This window comes from Balaenoptera acutorostrata, chromosome 11 (assembly GCF_949987535.1).
Source record: "Balaenoptera acutorostrata chromosome 11, mBalAcu1.1, whole genome shotgun sequence".
In the NCBI taxonomy this organism is placed as follows: domain Eukaryota; kingdom Metazoa; phylum Chordata; class Mammalia; order Artiodactyla; family Balaenopteridae; genus Balaenoptera; species Balaenoptera acutorostrata.
In genome coordinates, this window is record NC_080074.1 from 40,358,410 (window position 1) to 40,373,272 (window position 14,863).

Here is a 14,863-nt window from a genome sequence, read left to right on the forward strand (position 1 = left end):
AAGTGACTAAGTTTCTGATATTTTTCAAATACAGCAGAAATCTCTGCATTTCTTCACGTCTGGTTTTCTCAGTGATACACTCCTATCTCTTATTATGAATGCGGGTATTGGCTGGCACTGATAATGTTTTTGCAAAGGAAACAGAAGGTGTGAGCAGACTATTCTGATGCCCTGCCATCAGACATGCTGTGTCAACAGACTGGTTTAGGTCCGTATGGGAAACAAAAGTAGACTCCCTTATTGTTATTCAAGGTATGTGCTCTTCAGAAAATGCAGTCACTTCATAGCTGTTCACATCAGGGTCTGAACTTCTGAGTCTGTACCTTTTTCACCAATAGAGTGGAAAAGCAAGTCACCTCCTTGAAAAAGTCACATCCACTTTCTACAAAATGGACCCACCATGTGCATAAGTGCACTTTGGCTAGTTGACTCAATTTTTAACCTAGACCAGTACCCTTAAAGATTGTTGTTTCCATGTTAATGCTTCAATATCTTTGTGACTTCATCATACAACGGTAGCAATAAGAATGCTGGATTGTAGGTATACAAAACGTAGACAGATGGTCAAAGAATGGTTAAAATAGACATCAGCTTATAAAGACATGATTAGTAAAGCAAACAGTTTGTGTCTTGGTTTGCCAAGTTGGTATTTGGAATTTGCCTTTGGATAGCAATGTGAGTAAGCAAGATTATATTCTCTCCTCACTTTTTGTAATACTTTTTCTTTGGGGCAGGGAAAGCACTAGTGATATAGCCTAAACTCTTTCAAACTTGATCATCTGTACTTTAAAGATTTGGGGGTATCTTGTTGATAGAGGTGGAATTACTTCTCCCAACCCCCCTCTGATTTCTGCTTGAGAGATAAGTATCACATTTCTCTCCACCATGAAAGGTTCTTAGATGACTTTTAGGATTATCTTTTAGTTTTGGTAAGCAAGTGTGTATATTTGATTACAGCCTTATCTACGAAATTCCTCAGACTTTATCTTCCATGACTCATAGGAATCATTTTATAAATCAGATTAGCGGAGAACATTTGGAAAAATAAATGCATACTATTAAAACAATTTATCAGGTAGAATACCCTAGATCCTCTGAATGAAATACCTTCTAAAATGGGTGTGCTAGAAAAGGAAGAGTAAATGCATTCAAATTATATTTGAGTAAAAAAAATTCAGTGCTGTATTCTTAAAAATACTACCTTATAAAATGATACTTAGAGTACTCAAAGCCAATGTAGAAGTTTCAAAATTATGACTAACCAAGATGAGATCCACTAGATTTCTACTGGAAAATATGAAAGTAGAATAAATTAGTAGAAAACTGTTGGCTACATATATAAAGGCAGGTTATATTTCTGGAAAAGATGTTTTGTGTTAAGATAATGTAAGTTGACCTTGACCTTCTGTAGAATATATAAATAATAGGCAGTTTTGCTCTCAACCAATCCCTAATGATCAAATTTTGGTAGCAGCGATAAAAATGACCTCAAATGCCCTATTTAATTAACTAGAAATGGTATACCTATAATTCTGTATAAATCCATACCTATTAGCTTGTATCTGTAACCAACATGTAGTTTTCTGGAATGTATTATAAAATAATGAGCTAGGGCTGTAATGAAGCTAATTAAATACAATTATTTATTATATGGTGGTACGTTTCAATATGTTCTTTTTGAGGAACCCTCTGGACACTTCAAAAAGTGAAGACATTATTTGAACAGTCAATTCCTAAATAAAGTCCAGAATTTCTGCCATTGTTTAGAGCTCACAGTATTACTGACTTTGGACATAAGTCACCAAAGCTGAGTATTGGTGTTTGATTTATTTATTGTTTATTCCTCCTCAAACTAGACATAATTAACACTTGCTGCATTAGGTAGTAACTGTATTTACATCTATCAAGTTCCTCCCCACCCCGAAAGGTCAGTGAACTGATCAAACTGGAGAGATTTAATAAAGCTCTCCTAGTTGGAAAAGAACTGTGTCTTATAGATTTTTAAGAGCCTGATCTCTAACTCAGCTAATTCTTATCTAGCTTTTAAATTTCTTGAACAGTTCAGAAGGTAAAGAGACATCTTCATCAAAGTCATGGATCCTAGAAGGTCTTTTTAGGTAGAGACTGTTTTTAAACATTTATCTTTGAGCTACCATTATAACAGGCGGTTAATAAAAGCTAGCTAGTATTTTCATTCATCTAGGTGGCACTTCACGGCTTTTAAAGCAGGAAGGACTGTTTTGATACAACCTTTAGTTCCTTGTCACTTTTCCGGAAGCAGGGCAGCATGCAAAGGCACTAGAAGTCAAGTTGATGGTCTTTCTACTTTTCTAGAGCTGTTAACTCATTTGTGCTAGGAGGTTTAGCCAGTATCATATTATATAAGGCATTCTTGCCATTGAAATTCATGGAAAGTCAATTTTTTAATCTTTGATTCCTCATCAAATGGTTAATTTTTGTTTGAAGACTTTGGCTTAATTGGTGGTCTAACTCAAAGGTCCCTTGCCCTGTTTGGAGCTAAATCCATGAATTCCAAGGAAGACTGTTGTAGCTCAGCCTGAGGGATCTGTGATTGGGAGCTCTCAGAATCAGACTGATGGCTTCAAGTTAATTTGTATTCCGCCTGCCTGCTGTAAGTGCCATAAGTAGATGTAATTGGCTGAACACCGTGGATTCTAATTACCAGAAGTTAAATTAGCAAGTAGGGGACCGCCTGTACTTAGAAATTATTTCATCAATAGCTTTGATAATTGCATTTTCCCCTCGTAGCAAACCAAATGTTTTAAGAAGTATCTTGTTTCAATTTCTAGTTGGTAATTTCAGAAAACGTAATGGAATTACAAGACATTTTCCCCCTCAGACCTGGTTATTCTGGAAATCATAATCCAGTGAATATTGAAGTTTTCCCAATTTCTCCTCTTCTTTGGGTTCTTCTTTTTCTTCCCCATCAGTCAATCCAGTTTCAGCATCGTCATCCTTCAGGGCCTATGAGTAGGGAAATGGATTATATGTGAATTCAAATGAATTTTCATCAGAACTCAAATGACACTGGGCCTGTGGTTATACTTCCAAGCTGTTAGAAGCAAGCACTGAGATGCTGGAAATCTCCATTTGTCTGACACACATTCACATCTGCTGCTTACATATTTTTTTAAAATTCCATTTGTGCACGGAATTTTTTCCCCCCAATCAGCAAGCAACATGGAAGCAATGGAAATAGCCCCTCAGAATATTGCAAGCAAAAAATGTAAAGTTGTTGCAAAGAAAACATCAACTTTGTGTTATATTTGGCTCTGATAAAATCGCTTCTTTCGGAGGTATGATAAACATGCTATTAACCAGGCCAGTTTTCACATTCATGTAGTTTAAAAGAGATCTTAAGCATCATGTAAAACACCCTTGTTACATGCAGTGGAGTAATTTATATGAAATGGGTGGCCTTTTCTTGCCTTGTTTCCTATGAAAAAGATAGTTGAGTAAGTGATTCTTAGAAAATTGTAATTTCCTGTGTTTTGCGTATACATTTGTAATGGTTATGGGAAAAGAGGAAAAAAAAAACCATGCCACCAGCAAATGCATGTTTAGAGAAAAATCTACCCCAGTTCCAGTTTAAGTTTACTGTTTTACTTTCATTACAGCTCCACAGAAAGCTAGGCTGAATTAAATTGACTTACGGGTCTGTTTGATACCAAAAGGTAAAAGGAGTTATGTTTGCAATTCTGTCAAACTGAAATTTGTATAAAAATTAATTTTGTGGTAACAAGCAAAAATCATGGCACAGAATTCTCAAAATTCAGTTTAAACCAATTGAACGTTCCTGATAACCTAAAACTTAAGTGTAATATAAATTGAAATACTAGAAAGCTCATAATTTCATAAAATTCTTTCAAATGTTCCTCTTTATTAAAAATAAAAATATATAACGTATTTTCCCAATAAATGCAAAAAGTTTGCTCCAAAAAAATCAAAGGTTATAAAGATTATAAATATTAGAAATTTTGTTTCTAGGGGGTGTGCATTCTTATTGATTTAAAGAATTAGAAAAAAATTAGAAATCTATAAGTAGTTATTATTCGAAATGAGAAATGATAAAATGTTACGTTTTCCTGAACACTATTGAGGTTGAAAATTTAAAAACCTTTATATGAACCATTTGTATTATTTCTTCTGGGCACTACCTGTGTAATAATCTTTTGTATAATATGTATATATAATACATCCTTTGCTAATTTTTCTATTGTGTTGTTTGCCTCTTAGTGATTTGTAGAGACTCTGTATTTTAGTGGTCTCAATCTTTCTGTTGTTATATACCACAAATATTCTCTCCTAGGTTTTGGTTATGGCATTTTCATTGCCTTTCTTTGTGTGTGTGTGTGTTACTATAGAATCTCACAAAACTGAAGGTAAGACATATGAGTGGTAGGCTTTGTATCTCTGACAAAGCAAAAGAATTTTCACTCCTGTCAGTGATCAAATTAACCCTGAGAAATCTTCTAGAACTCAAATGCACAGAAGTATAATCAGGCTTCAGAAAGGCTTCAGAGTCATTAGACTATAGCTCTACCATCCAACCTCCCACAACTCCCAGATTACATGGTTTTTTCCCTCTGCTCAGAGAAATCTCTTCTGTTCACTTATCCATTCATACAGAGACCCGCAGTGGTGCCTCAAGATGACACCCTCGGTCTCTGAACTGACAAGACTGCAATTTGGCTCTAGCCATCTAACTCTAATTTGATCCCAAAAAACAGACTTGGTATCATCTTACTAGAACTCATTAGGGTGGGAAGATGATAAACAGAGTTGAGCTGTAGTTGGAGATGCCTCCCATTTTGTTCTTCCTGAAAAATTTCAGGAGCCTACAATGACTTTGGAAAATTGAAAATTGCCATTATTACATCTGTGCAGAAACCTTTTCAAATCTGGTTAGCCATACACCGTTTAATTAGGAAGTTTATACTTGGATGTTTCCTTGAATAGTAAAATGTTGCTTTACTGATAGCCACAGGCAGGAAAACAACATAATTATTTAAAAATTAATATTAATCTTTTCACTTGGGGTGTCGCTAATAGAAAAATGATAGTAAAGTAACAGGAAAAGACTACTGAATTTAAGTGGAGGACTTGCAGTGAACCCACATTGCCCTTTCAAAACCTCAGTTGTGCGTCAGTCTTTAATACTGTCTGAAAAGATGTGTTGAGAAAATGGCGATGCAGGTAATTTGCCTCCTGTAACATTTTACTTTTTTTTTAATAGCAAACTATTTAATGCACATTTTTGTCTGAAAAATCTTCACACCACTCCATCATAAAAATAAAAATTTTCATGGATTAAAATACTTTTTCAAAATCTCTTTCAGAACTGACAATTTACATATCATGTTTCAGCTCAGTGTCATTTGAAAGAGCTGAGCTATTAAATCGCCTTCTCTCTAAGTGGTTTTTGCCCTAATGAAAGGTGCATGACCATTTCTGCAATTATTCTGCATGGAATAGGGCTAAATTTTTGATAATTTCTCAGTGCCACTGTTTTATCAGTGAAGTGATTAAGTCTATTCTTGTCCCAAAGGCCGAGCTTAAGCAAGACGTTTTCTGTACCATTACATTAAATTCAGACCTATTAAATCAGCAGCTGTTATAATATCTCAAGAGCAGTAGTCTCCCCACCACATGCACCAAGGAACAAAATGCAGAGGAAAATGCATGTAAGCCCAGCAGTTCTGAGAGTATGATAAATTGTAGTGGAAAAAGCTGTGTTGGGAAAAAGACCTTGTTTTAAATTTCAAAAATTTAGTGCACCTGCTTCTGGCTTGATTCAACATTCAAAAGGTGTTTAGTTGTGCTTGGATAAACCATCAGAAGGTGCATTTGTTCATTCTATGTTAAATTGTTCAGGTTTGGAATTGATAAGGCATGCTAAAAAGGGAGGATACGACACTAAATTTTCTTTCTGTGCCCATCAATTAAAACTTGAGCTTTCTAATACTGTTCTATTTAATCAGTAATCTTAAAATGAGAACCCTTTATCTTAAAAAAAAAATCAATTTAGTTCAGCCTCTTGATGTGTGTCAGAATGGTACACCCTCAGCTGTGGAGCGCCGGCTGCCAGGCCACTAAATGTAGTTGAGCGTTGACTAGGGGTGTCTAATAGCAGAGGAAACCTACCGCAAGGGACAGTCCAGAACAGTCATGAGACATAACACAGATAAGGAGGACACAGAAGGAAGAAATAAAAATTTAAATATCCACACACATTCGTAAAAACCGTGGAGAAATGACCTTTTCAGACCTCTGACTTTGCAAGTTGATATTGCCCCTCTGTATTTTTAGTGCTTTTAAGTTTTAAGCTATTATAAAACTCTTAAACATGTATCCTTTGCTGTATACAAATATTATCTACCATTACCATTTTGTTGTTATTGCAGAATATTTAAAAGTTCTTCCTTGGTTATAAAATCTTATCATAGAGACATATAGTCATGAATATTGAAATTTGAATTTCTGTTAGTTCTTTATGTGGAGTGAAATGGTAAAACTTACTGATTTCTGTATTTACTATTTTTGAGATCTTGGTCATTTATCCATGTCATAACAGGGGTAATAAACACTGCTACTATTCTATAAAGTAGTCTTACATCATACAGAACAAATTCCACAAAGAAAAATACAAATTTCTTGCCCTAGGAAGAAATGCTGTAGTAATCATTTAACATTATTTAGTGTTTTTAACTGTTAATTCTAGCATACATGAAAACCACATTTGAATTTTAATGTAGTTATGAAAATGATAGTATTATATTTCCAATGTTTCACAGACATAGCTGAAATTCACATACAAATTATTCAGTCCATCTAGAAGATTATTACTACTATTATTAATCTCCCAAATACGTTGTCTAAAGAAATCTGTATCACGTCCTGCTGGTTACAGAAAATGCTGAAATAAAACAAGACGTGATTTAAAGCTTCAGTTTCTATGTAACAAATAAACTGAAAAGAAAAATCCTTGTTAGACGTCTGTGGTTGAACACTGGCACCTGGGCTTCTGTGGCTGTGATTAGAAACTTTGAGAAAGACATAACCCTTGATACTCTGAGCTCAGGATGAAGCTCTCTGAGTGTGAGTGCAGGCATAGCATTCATTCTACGGCTCTGAAATCAAGCAAAAGTTCAAGTGAAAAATGAGCCTATGTGAAATTGTTGTCAAGAGACATTACAGTGTCTTTGAGAAAAGTGTTTAAAACTCAGGCTGGGGAGAGGGATTAGTGTCCTGAGTGTGTGGATAACTACACAAATGTACTAAAAATACCTTCCTTAACTAAATTGTTCTTAAGGAGATTCACATATTTAAGAGTTCAGTTAATAGTAATAGTATAAGAAGAATTTATAAAACTGCCTATATATGTTGCTATTAGGGAATAAATTGAAATTTTGAATTATTTGAAGGGAAGCATTGATAATTGAAAATGTTATTTCTCTGAAAAATCTTCACATTTACTTTTTTTAATATAAATTTACTTATTTATTTATTTATTGGCTGCGTTGGGTTTCTCTAGTTTGGCTTTCTCTAGTTTTAGATAGCGGGGGCTACTCTTTGTTGCAGTGCTCAGGCTTCTCATTGTGGTAGCTTCTCTTGTTGCGGAGCACGGGCTCTAGGCACACAGGCTTCAGTAGTTGTGGCACACGGGCTCAGTAGTTATGGCTCGTGGGCTCTAGAATGCAGTCTCAGTAGTTCTGGTGCACGGGCTTAGTTGCTCCGCGGCATGTGGGATCTTCCCGGACCAGGGATCGAACCCGTGTCTCCTGCATTGGCAGGCAGATTCTTAACCACTGTGCCACCAGGGAAGTCCCTACATTTACTTTTTATGTGAAATAAGTTGTTCCTTAGAAATATCCAATATGAATATGATTCCAATAGAGAAATGAAGAGACATTTAATTATTATACCTATTTAATAGTAGACTTTATTCTGAACCAAATCACCTAGTTCGTTTAGGAAAGATAGATAACAGTGTAAAGAACACTCAAATTGCTTCCTTGGGCTTGGGAAGATAACTCAGCCAGATGGATTTTATAACCTGCATTCTGGTTCTAATTGTCCCTAAGTGAAGAGTTTTGCCTTAAAATTCTACCCCATTCTTTAGAACCAGCTCATACTTCTCTCCCTTCCCTTGTATAACTCATTATTCCTGAGCACTCATAATTAAGCTGGATGTTTGTATAGGGATGGTAGCTTTCATCAAGTGTGATAAATAGCTATAAAACTCAGTATTTAATAGTGATTATGAACAGTGATGATGATAAAAAGATGTCCCGCCCAAGAGGAAGAACAGATACTCTTTATTCTGTTTCTCTAACTCTAGGCACAATTAAGACAGGCTAAACAGATGTAATACAAATATTCAGGTATCATTCCAATACGCTGGGCCTACCAATTTGGCCTTGATGGTCATGGATGCCCTTTCCTGGTTTATGTGCTTAGGAGACTGGAAAACCCTAAACACATGTTTCCATTGTACTTTGGGATGTTGAGTAATGACTGAAAGGATTGCAGAGCATTTCTACAACTATGACAAGTGTCCAGATATTGTTTATTTCTGTATTTATCTGGCATAAACTAATAAACTGTCTATTCTTAAATTTTTGATAAAATTCTAAGAAGAAACATGGAATGAATACATTACCTGATCTTTCATGGTCTTCCCTAAGTCTTTCACATCTTTCATGTTAATGGCATTCTTCCCTCCCTTTTCCTTTCCCTTCTTTTTGTTTTTCTTTTTGAACAGGCATTTCTTACAGATACAAAAGCAGCAGGTCAGGACTAAAAGGACCGCGACTATGGCTATGGCAATTAAGGCCCACGGCGGCACTGAAAGAAAAAAAATGCAGAGACTATTAGTAATAAAGCATTTACATCTGCGAAACCTTTAAATTCATGGGCTGTAAAGAAAGCTATTCACTCATTCATTCGTATTTACTGAGCTCCAGGCACACTGTTCTGCATTGCTTTATCCATGTTGTTTCCCCAGCCTAGAGTGTTTCTATCTTTTCCCCCTCGCCCTTCCAGGCATGTCAAATGTCATCTCCTCCCTACAGCTTTCCCTGCCCCTCCAAGCTAGATTTTCAATGATCCACTCCTTCATTTCTTCAGCGCTTACCTCTGGAGTTTGGCCTTTGAGTTCAAGCCCTGGCTCCACCATTTTACTGGCTGTGTGACCTTGGGCAAGTTGCCTAACCTCTCTCTGTCTCAGTATCCTCATCTCTAAAGTGGAGGTAAATTGGTAGGTACCTGATAGTCTTTCTGAAGATTAAAATAAGATGCAGTACGTGGCACATGACAAAAACTTAATATTAGGTGCCATTACTCACCTATCAAATACTATAGGTTCTATTAATATGTTCTGGGCACAGTGGAAGGGGTAGATATTAATCAAAAAAACAGAAAGACAAATGTAAAGTCCTAAAAGTAGTGAAGATTAGGAAGAAGGACTTGGTGCTCTGAAAGTCGATCATGGGGAGATTTACCCATGCAGTGTCTCTGGAGGTAGGGCAGTGGTTATAAACCCAGGCTTAGATTCAGGCTTGGCCACTTACAGGCTTTGTAACTGGCCAGATTACCTGTGTTGAATTGCTGTTTCCCTCTCTATAAAATGAAGATAATAGTGGTACCCATTTCATCTCTTTTCAAGGTTGAGTTAATAGACTAAAAATCTTAGAATGGCATCTAGCACACAGCAAAAATTCAATTAATATTAGCTTTTTTTTTTTTTTTTAATATTCAAGGCATAGGGCTAAGTACTGTGGGTGACACAGCTCAGAGTACCTACGGGGGCATAAAAAAATGCACATCAATAAATATATAAAAAGAAAGAGGTGAATACACTGAGAGGAGTTTGATGGATATGCTAAGAAATTGAGAGGAGGAAGAGAGAATTTTTAGATAAGAGTGTAGACTTCAGATTTACAGGGTCTGTTTAATAAAGCATACACAAATAAAGACACTCAAGCATTTTTTTCTATTACACATTGTCCAGCTACTAAAAGTAACTCCATTTTCTCATTTGGCATCCCCTACACATGTGCTTATAAAAAATCAGGTCTCATGGAAACATGGAGGATTTCAGTTTGTCTAGAAAGTCATTCAACTATTGAGATTAATCACAAGAAGCAGTAATTAGATTTGCCTGTTGTAATCAAAAAAGACATTGGTTACTGAAATGGTAAGAAAAAGTGCTATTTCTTCTAGCTACATAAACATCATTAATATCAATGATTGCTGAACACAAGTAGGAGTACTTTGATGACGTAAAAACACCTAAAAATTAATTTCAAAACTGAGAAAATCCGCTCTCTTGGCTCCTTTTGCATTTAGCTTCATAGTGAAGAAGACTTACTATGCATATTATTCTAGCTTATGAAAGATGACTAGATGTTACCCTAAGGACATATAAAACCATAACTGCTGAAATTGTGTTTTCAGCCAAAGAAAGATTTGTGTGAAAGTTACAGATAAGCCCATACCCAAAGACATGCTTTCTTATAGGTCTCTAATCTCATTAAGCAATCATATTTTTAAAAAAATGTAAAGGGAGCTTATGTAACCAATGATAGCATTCACAATACTTCATTTAAAAGCTTCTACCTCTTTTGATCTAGTTAAAACCCTGCCATGCGTGAAGGAGAGAGCCTGTGTATTCACTGCGGGTGAGACAGTAGAATAATGACCCTTCATTTTGAACCTCGTAAATTATTCTCCTAGTCGGACTTGCGTGATAGTCTCTCAGAGAGCTACATAAAAGTCTCTTAAATTACACAGGGCAAGACAGAGATCATTTGACAACTTCACGAAAAGAAAATAGACAGTGAAAGCACAGGAACATTATTTAAAGGAGGTAAAGAGATAGGAACATAGGATTACAGGAAGAAATTTGAAATAGTGCAACTTGAAGGTGAATTATAACCACTGAAAAAAATTTTATTTTTTACTTCTATTTCTTATAGTGCTGCTGTCTTCTAGATTTGCTTTCAGCTGATCTTCTGAATAGCTTAATTTTAACTTTGAATATGCTATATTGAATATATGAAATTAGCAAAAATTTCCTCACAACTTACTGGTACCTTTAGATAGAATTTTAAAAAAGCCTTAATGCTATCATTTTGTATACCCATATGAAAACTGGACTGAATAGTTAATTATAAACCACCATTTTAAATTAAATGCAGTTATTTAAATTAAATTTTCATGTTAACAATCTTATTCTATTTCGTAGAGCAACTAAGTTTTGAGAATTTTGTCAGAAACACCATCCACAGTATTATTACTTTGTAGCATTTATAGAAATAAGTTTCAGTATTGGTGAGCAAATCTTGTGAAATATATTTTGGATTATGCTAAAAATTTATTGAAGACCTACTTATTATGGGCCAGCAGCTGTGCTGCAGCTTTACATACATTATCTCATGTAATCTTCACAGAAGTTTTGTTCATTATCCCTTCAATTTTATAAAGGAAAAACTATAGATTGAATAGTGGGAGAAACTGAAATATATTTTTACATTATTAGTTTAAAAATATGCATATTATACATGTATACAAAGGAAAAATCCTTGTGGGGCTGTGAAGCCTATTTAATAGGACATTTTACTTTTGAAAAAAAATGGAGAAAATAAATAACAGCAAAAGATGCTGCCAAGAGTGATTTCTTTATTTCTTTATTTTACTTAAATATAAAATATAGTTTCAATAAAAAATAGGCTCTTCAAAATATTGCTACTGGCAGAAAGCTATCAGCTTATTGTTATTGCTACCCAACTATCATTAAATGGAATTTTATAACATGAATTTTAGCATTTAACTTAAGGACCTTTTGGCAGAAAATAATAGACTAATTTAAAAGCTCTCCATTAAAAATGTTATTTTCATCTTCTAGTTAATGAATTAATCTCACATATCATTTAACCTGAAGGTAAACCAATGCATAAGAATTAAGTCAAAGTCAATTCTGCTTCTGATGTTTTAACTTAGATTTTGTGGCACACAGAATAATGACTCCTCAAAAATGTCCACATTCTGATCCCTGGAACCTGTGACTATGTTACCTTACGTAGCAGAAAGGACTTTACAAATGTGATTAAGGATCTTGAGATGGCGAGATTATCCTAGGTTATCCAGATGAACCCAGTGTATTCACTATGGTCCTTCTCAGTGAAAGAGGCGGGCAGGAGTTTCAGAATCAGAGAGATTTGAGGATTCTGTGCTGCTGATTTTGAAGATGGAGGAAGGGACCATTAGCCAAGGAAGGTAGGTGACCTTTAGAAGCTGGAAAACGCAAGGAAAGGGATTCTCTCTTACAGCTTCAAAAGAATTAGTTCACATAGTCATTATAAAAGAAAAAAACTATGGAGGTTTCTCAAAAAAATTAAAAGTAGAACTACCATGTGGTCCAGCAATCCCATTCTGGATATTTATTGAAAGAAACAAAAAATCACTCTCTTGAAGAGATATCTGCACCACCATGTTCACTACGGCTTTATTCACAATAGTCAAGATATACAAGTAACCTAAGTGTCCATCAATGGATAAATGGATAAAGAATATAAATGGATAAAGAAAATAGAATATTATTCATCCATAAAAAAGATTCCTTCTGTCATTTGAGACAATATGGATGACCCTTGAGGGCATCAGGCTAAATGAGAAGTTAGAGACATAAGTCATATAGACAAATACTCTGTGATGTCACTTAAATGTGGAACCTAAAAAGTTGGAACTCATAGAAACAAAGAGTAGAATGGTGGTTACCTGGGGCTGGGGGTGGGTAGGGGAAATGGGGAGATGTTGGTCAAAGGGTACAAACTTTCAATTATGAGATGAATAAGTTCTGGGTGTCTGATGTACAGCATGGTAACTGTAGTTAACAGTACTGTATTGTATACTTGAAATTTGCTTAGAGAGATCTTAAATGTTCTTACCACATACACACAAAATGGTAATTATGTGAGGTAATGGGTAGGTTAAATGACCTTATTGTTGTAATCATTTCACAATATATACATATATCAAATCATCATGTTGTACAACTTAAACTTATACAATGTTATTTGTTAATTACCTATCACTAAAGTTGGGAAGAAAGAAGGAATCAGCCCTGCTGACAATCTGATTTTAGCTCAGTTAAACACATTTTGGACTTCTGACCTCCAAATAATAAATTTGTGTAGTTTTAAGCCAGTGATTTTGTAGTAAGTAATTCTAGCAGCAATAGGAAACTCAATAGAGATAAAGCAGACCTCAAGAGATTTATAACACATGCTGTATATAGATGACTATGCAATTGGAATATTAATGGGGGCTATTTCTGTATATGTGGTGATCTTTTCTTCTTATTCACCGTTTTTATCTATGCCTTCTGCAACCATTTTCATGATACTAACAGTGCACTCAAGACTCTCTCAGAGATAGCCAGTGATTTTCTTCTGGCTAAACCCAAACTACATTGTCAATGGTATGAAAAAATCTTGATCATGTATTCCTTCTTGAAAATTTCTTCTGCCTTTGTTTCTACTACCCTTACCAGCACCTCCTTCTATGGCTCGGACATTTTCTTCTCTTTCCTTTCCCAATCTCAAGCGTTAGATGGAGTTGTTATTCAAGGCGTTCAGCTCTGTGCTCATCTTCACGTTCCCTCGTTAATGAGCACATCCTTTCCCATGCCTTAAACTGTAGGTCAGTTACTGTTCCTTCTTCTGTTCTCTAGAACTGTGTTCCCAACTGTCTAGGAAATGTTCCCTATGAATATATCATCATCTTCTCAAACCAGTTCTCAAACCAGCTATGTAGCTTCTGTCAGTGCTTTTATAATTTCCTGCCTCTTAGACATTGGAACCACGTGGAAATTCTAATTCCCAGATCCAACTGATTGGCAAGTCTTGTCATTTCTTCTTTGATACATTTTATATGTTTTTTTTTTTTTTTTACATCTATTTGACTTGGAAGGTTTGGGCCTGACATTACCTCCCATCTGATCTCCCTTCCCATCAGTTATCTCTTCTCTCCATTTTACCCATCTATTGTCATTGAACAAAACTTTCTTTTTTTAGAAAATTTTATTGAAGTATAGTTGAATTACAATGTTGTGTGAATTTCTGCTGTACAGCAAAGTGATTCAGTTATACATATATATCATTCTTTTTCATATTCTTTTCCATTATGGTTTATCACAAGGTATTGAATGTCGTTCCCTGTGCTACACAGCAGGACCTTGTTATTTATGAACACAACTTTTCTCATACATACTTTTCAGTCATTTTGGGCATAGCTTTCACAGTCCTCTGTGTTTGGCCCACCCCACCTATCCACCTTTCTTTCTCACTGTTCTCCTATACCACCTGTAGTCCCGTCAGACAGGGCAACTCATTGTACTTTGCTCAGTTCTACCCCCATGTTTTTCTAAAGCAGATTCCTTCTTTTCTGAAATGGCCTTTCTTCTTCCTCTTTAGTCATTTAAATAATACTTATTTTTCAAGGCTCAACACAAGTCTCACTGAGTGTTGACAGATTTTTAAATAAAAATATTGCATATATTTGCTAAAATTTCCCCCTCCCACCCAGTGGGAAATGGGGACTATGTGGTATAATACATTGGGTGATTTGTTAGACTGGCATAAAAAAGACGTATGATGTAAAAATAAAGAGACAAACCTGTAAAAATGTATAAAAGGTATTTAATAAACTCCTTCCTACACATGAAATTCACTTCTTGTTGATTTAAAACTCAGCTCTTTGTAGATTTTTCATGACACGAAACACGGATATTTAATGCAAAGACAATAAAAATAATTTGGAACCAGTTAGAAATAAATTT

The 14,863-nt window shown here is 35.2% G+C and overlaps 1 protein-coding gene and 1 long non-coding RNA gene across 5 annotated transcripts in view; one reads left to right on the forward strand and one right to left on the reverse strand.

Moving 5' to 3' along the window:
- Positions 1 to 14,863, reverse strand: part of SYT1 (synaptotagmin 1) — a 537,233-nt gene that overhangs the window by 139,953 nt on the left and 382,417 nt on the right. The window contains exons 5-6 of one of the 2 annotated variants that reach the window (XM_007194974.3): positions 8,684 to 8,868; positions 2,863 to 2,976 (exon numbers count right to left, since the gene is read on the reverse strand). In XM_007194974.3, the coding sequence (XP_007195036.1) occupies positions 2,863 to 2,976; positions 8,684 to 8,868 (299 nt within the window). Of the gene's footprint in view, positions 1 to 2,862; positions 2,986 to 8,683; positions 8,869 to 14,863 lie in introns of both variants that reach the window. The other variant, XM_007194973.3, reaches the window with a different exon arrangement.
- The window catches only part of LOC102997960 (uncharacterized), a 289,513-nt gene that overhangs the window by 93,457 nt on the left and 181,193 nt on the right, over positions 1 to 14,863 (forward strand). The window lies entirely within an intron of this gene.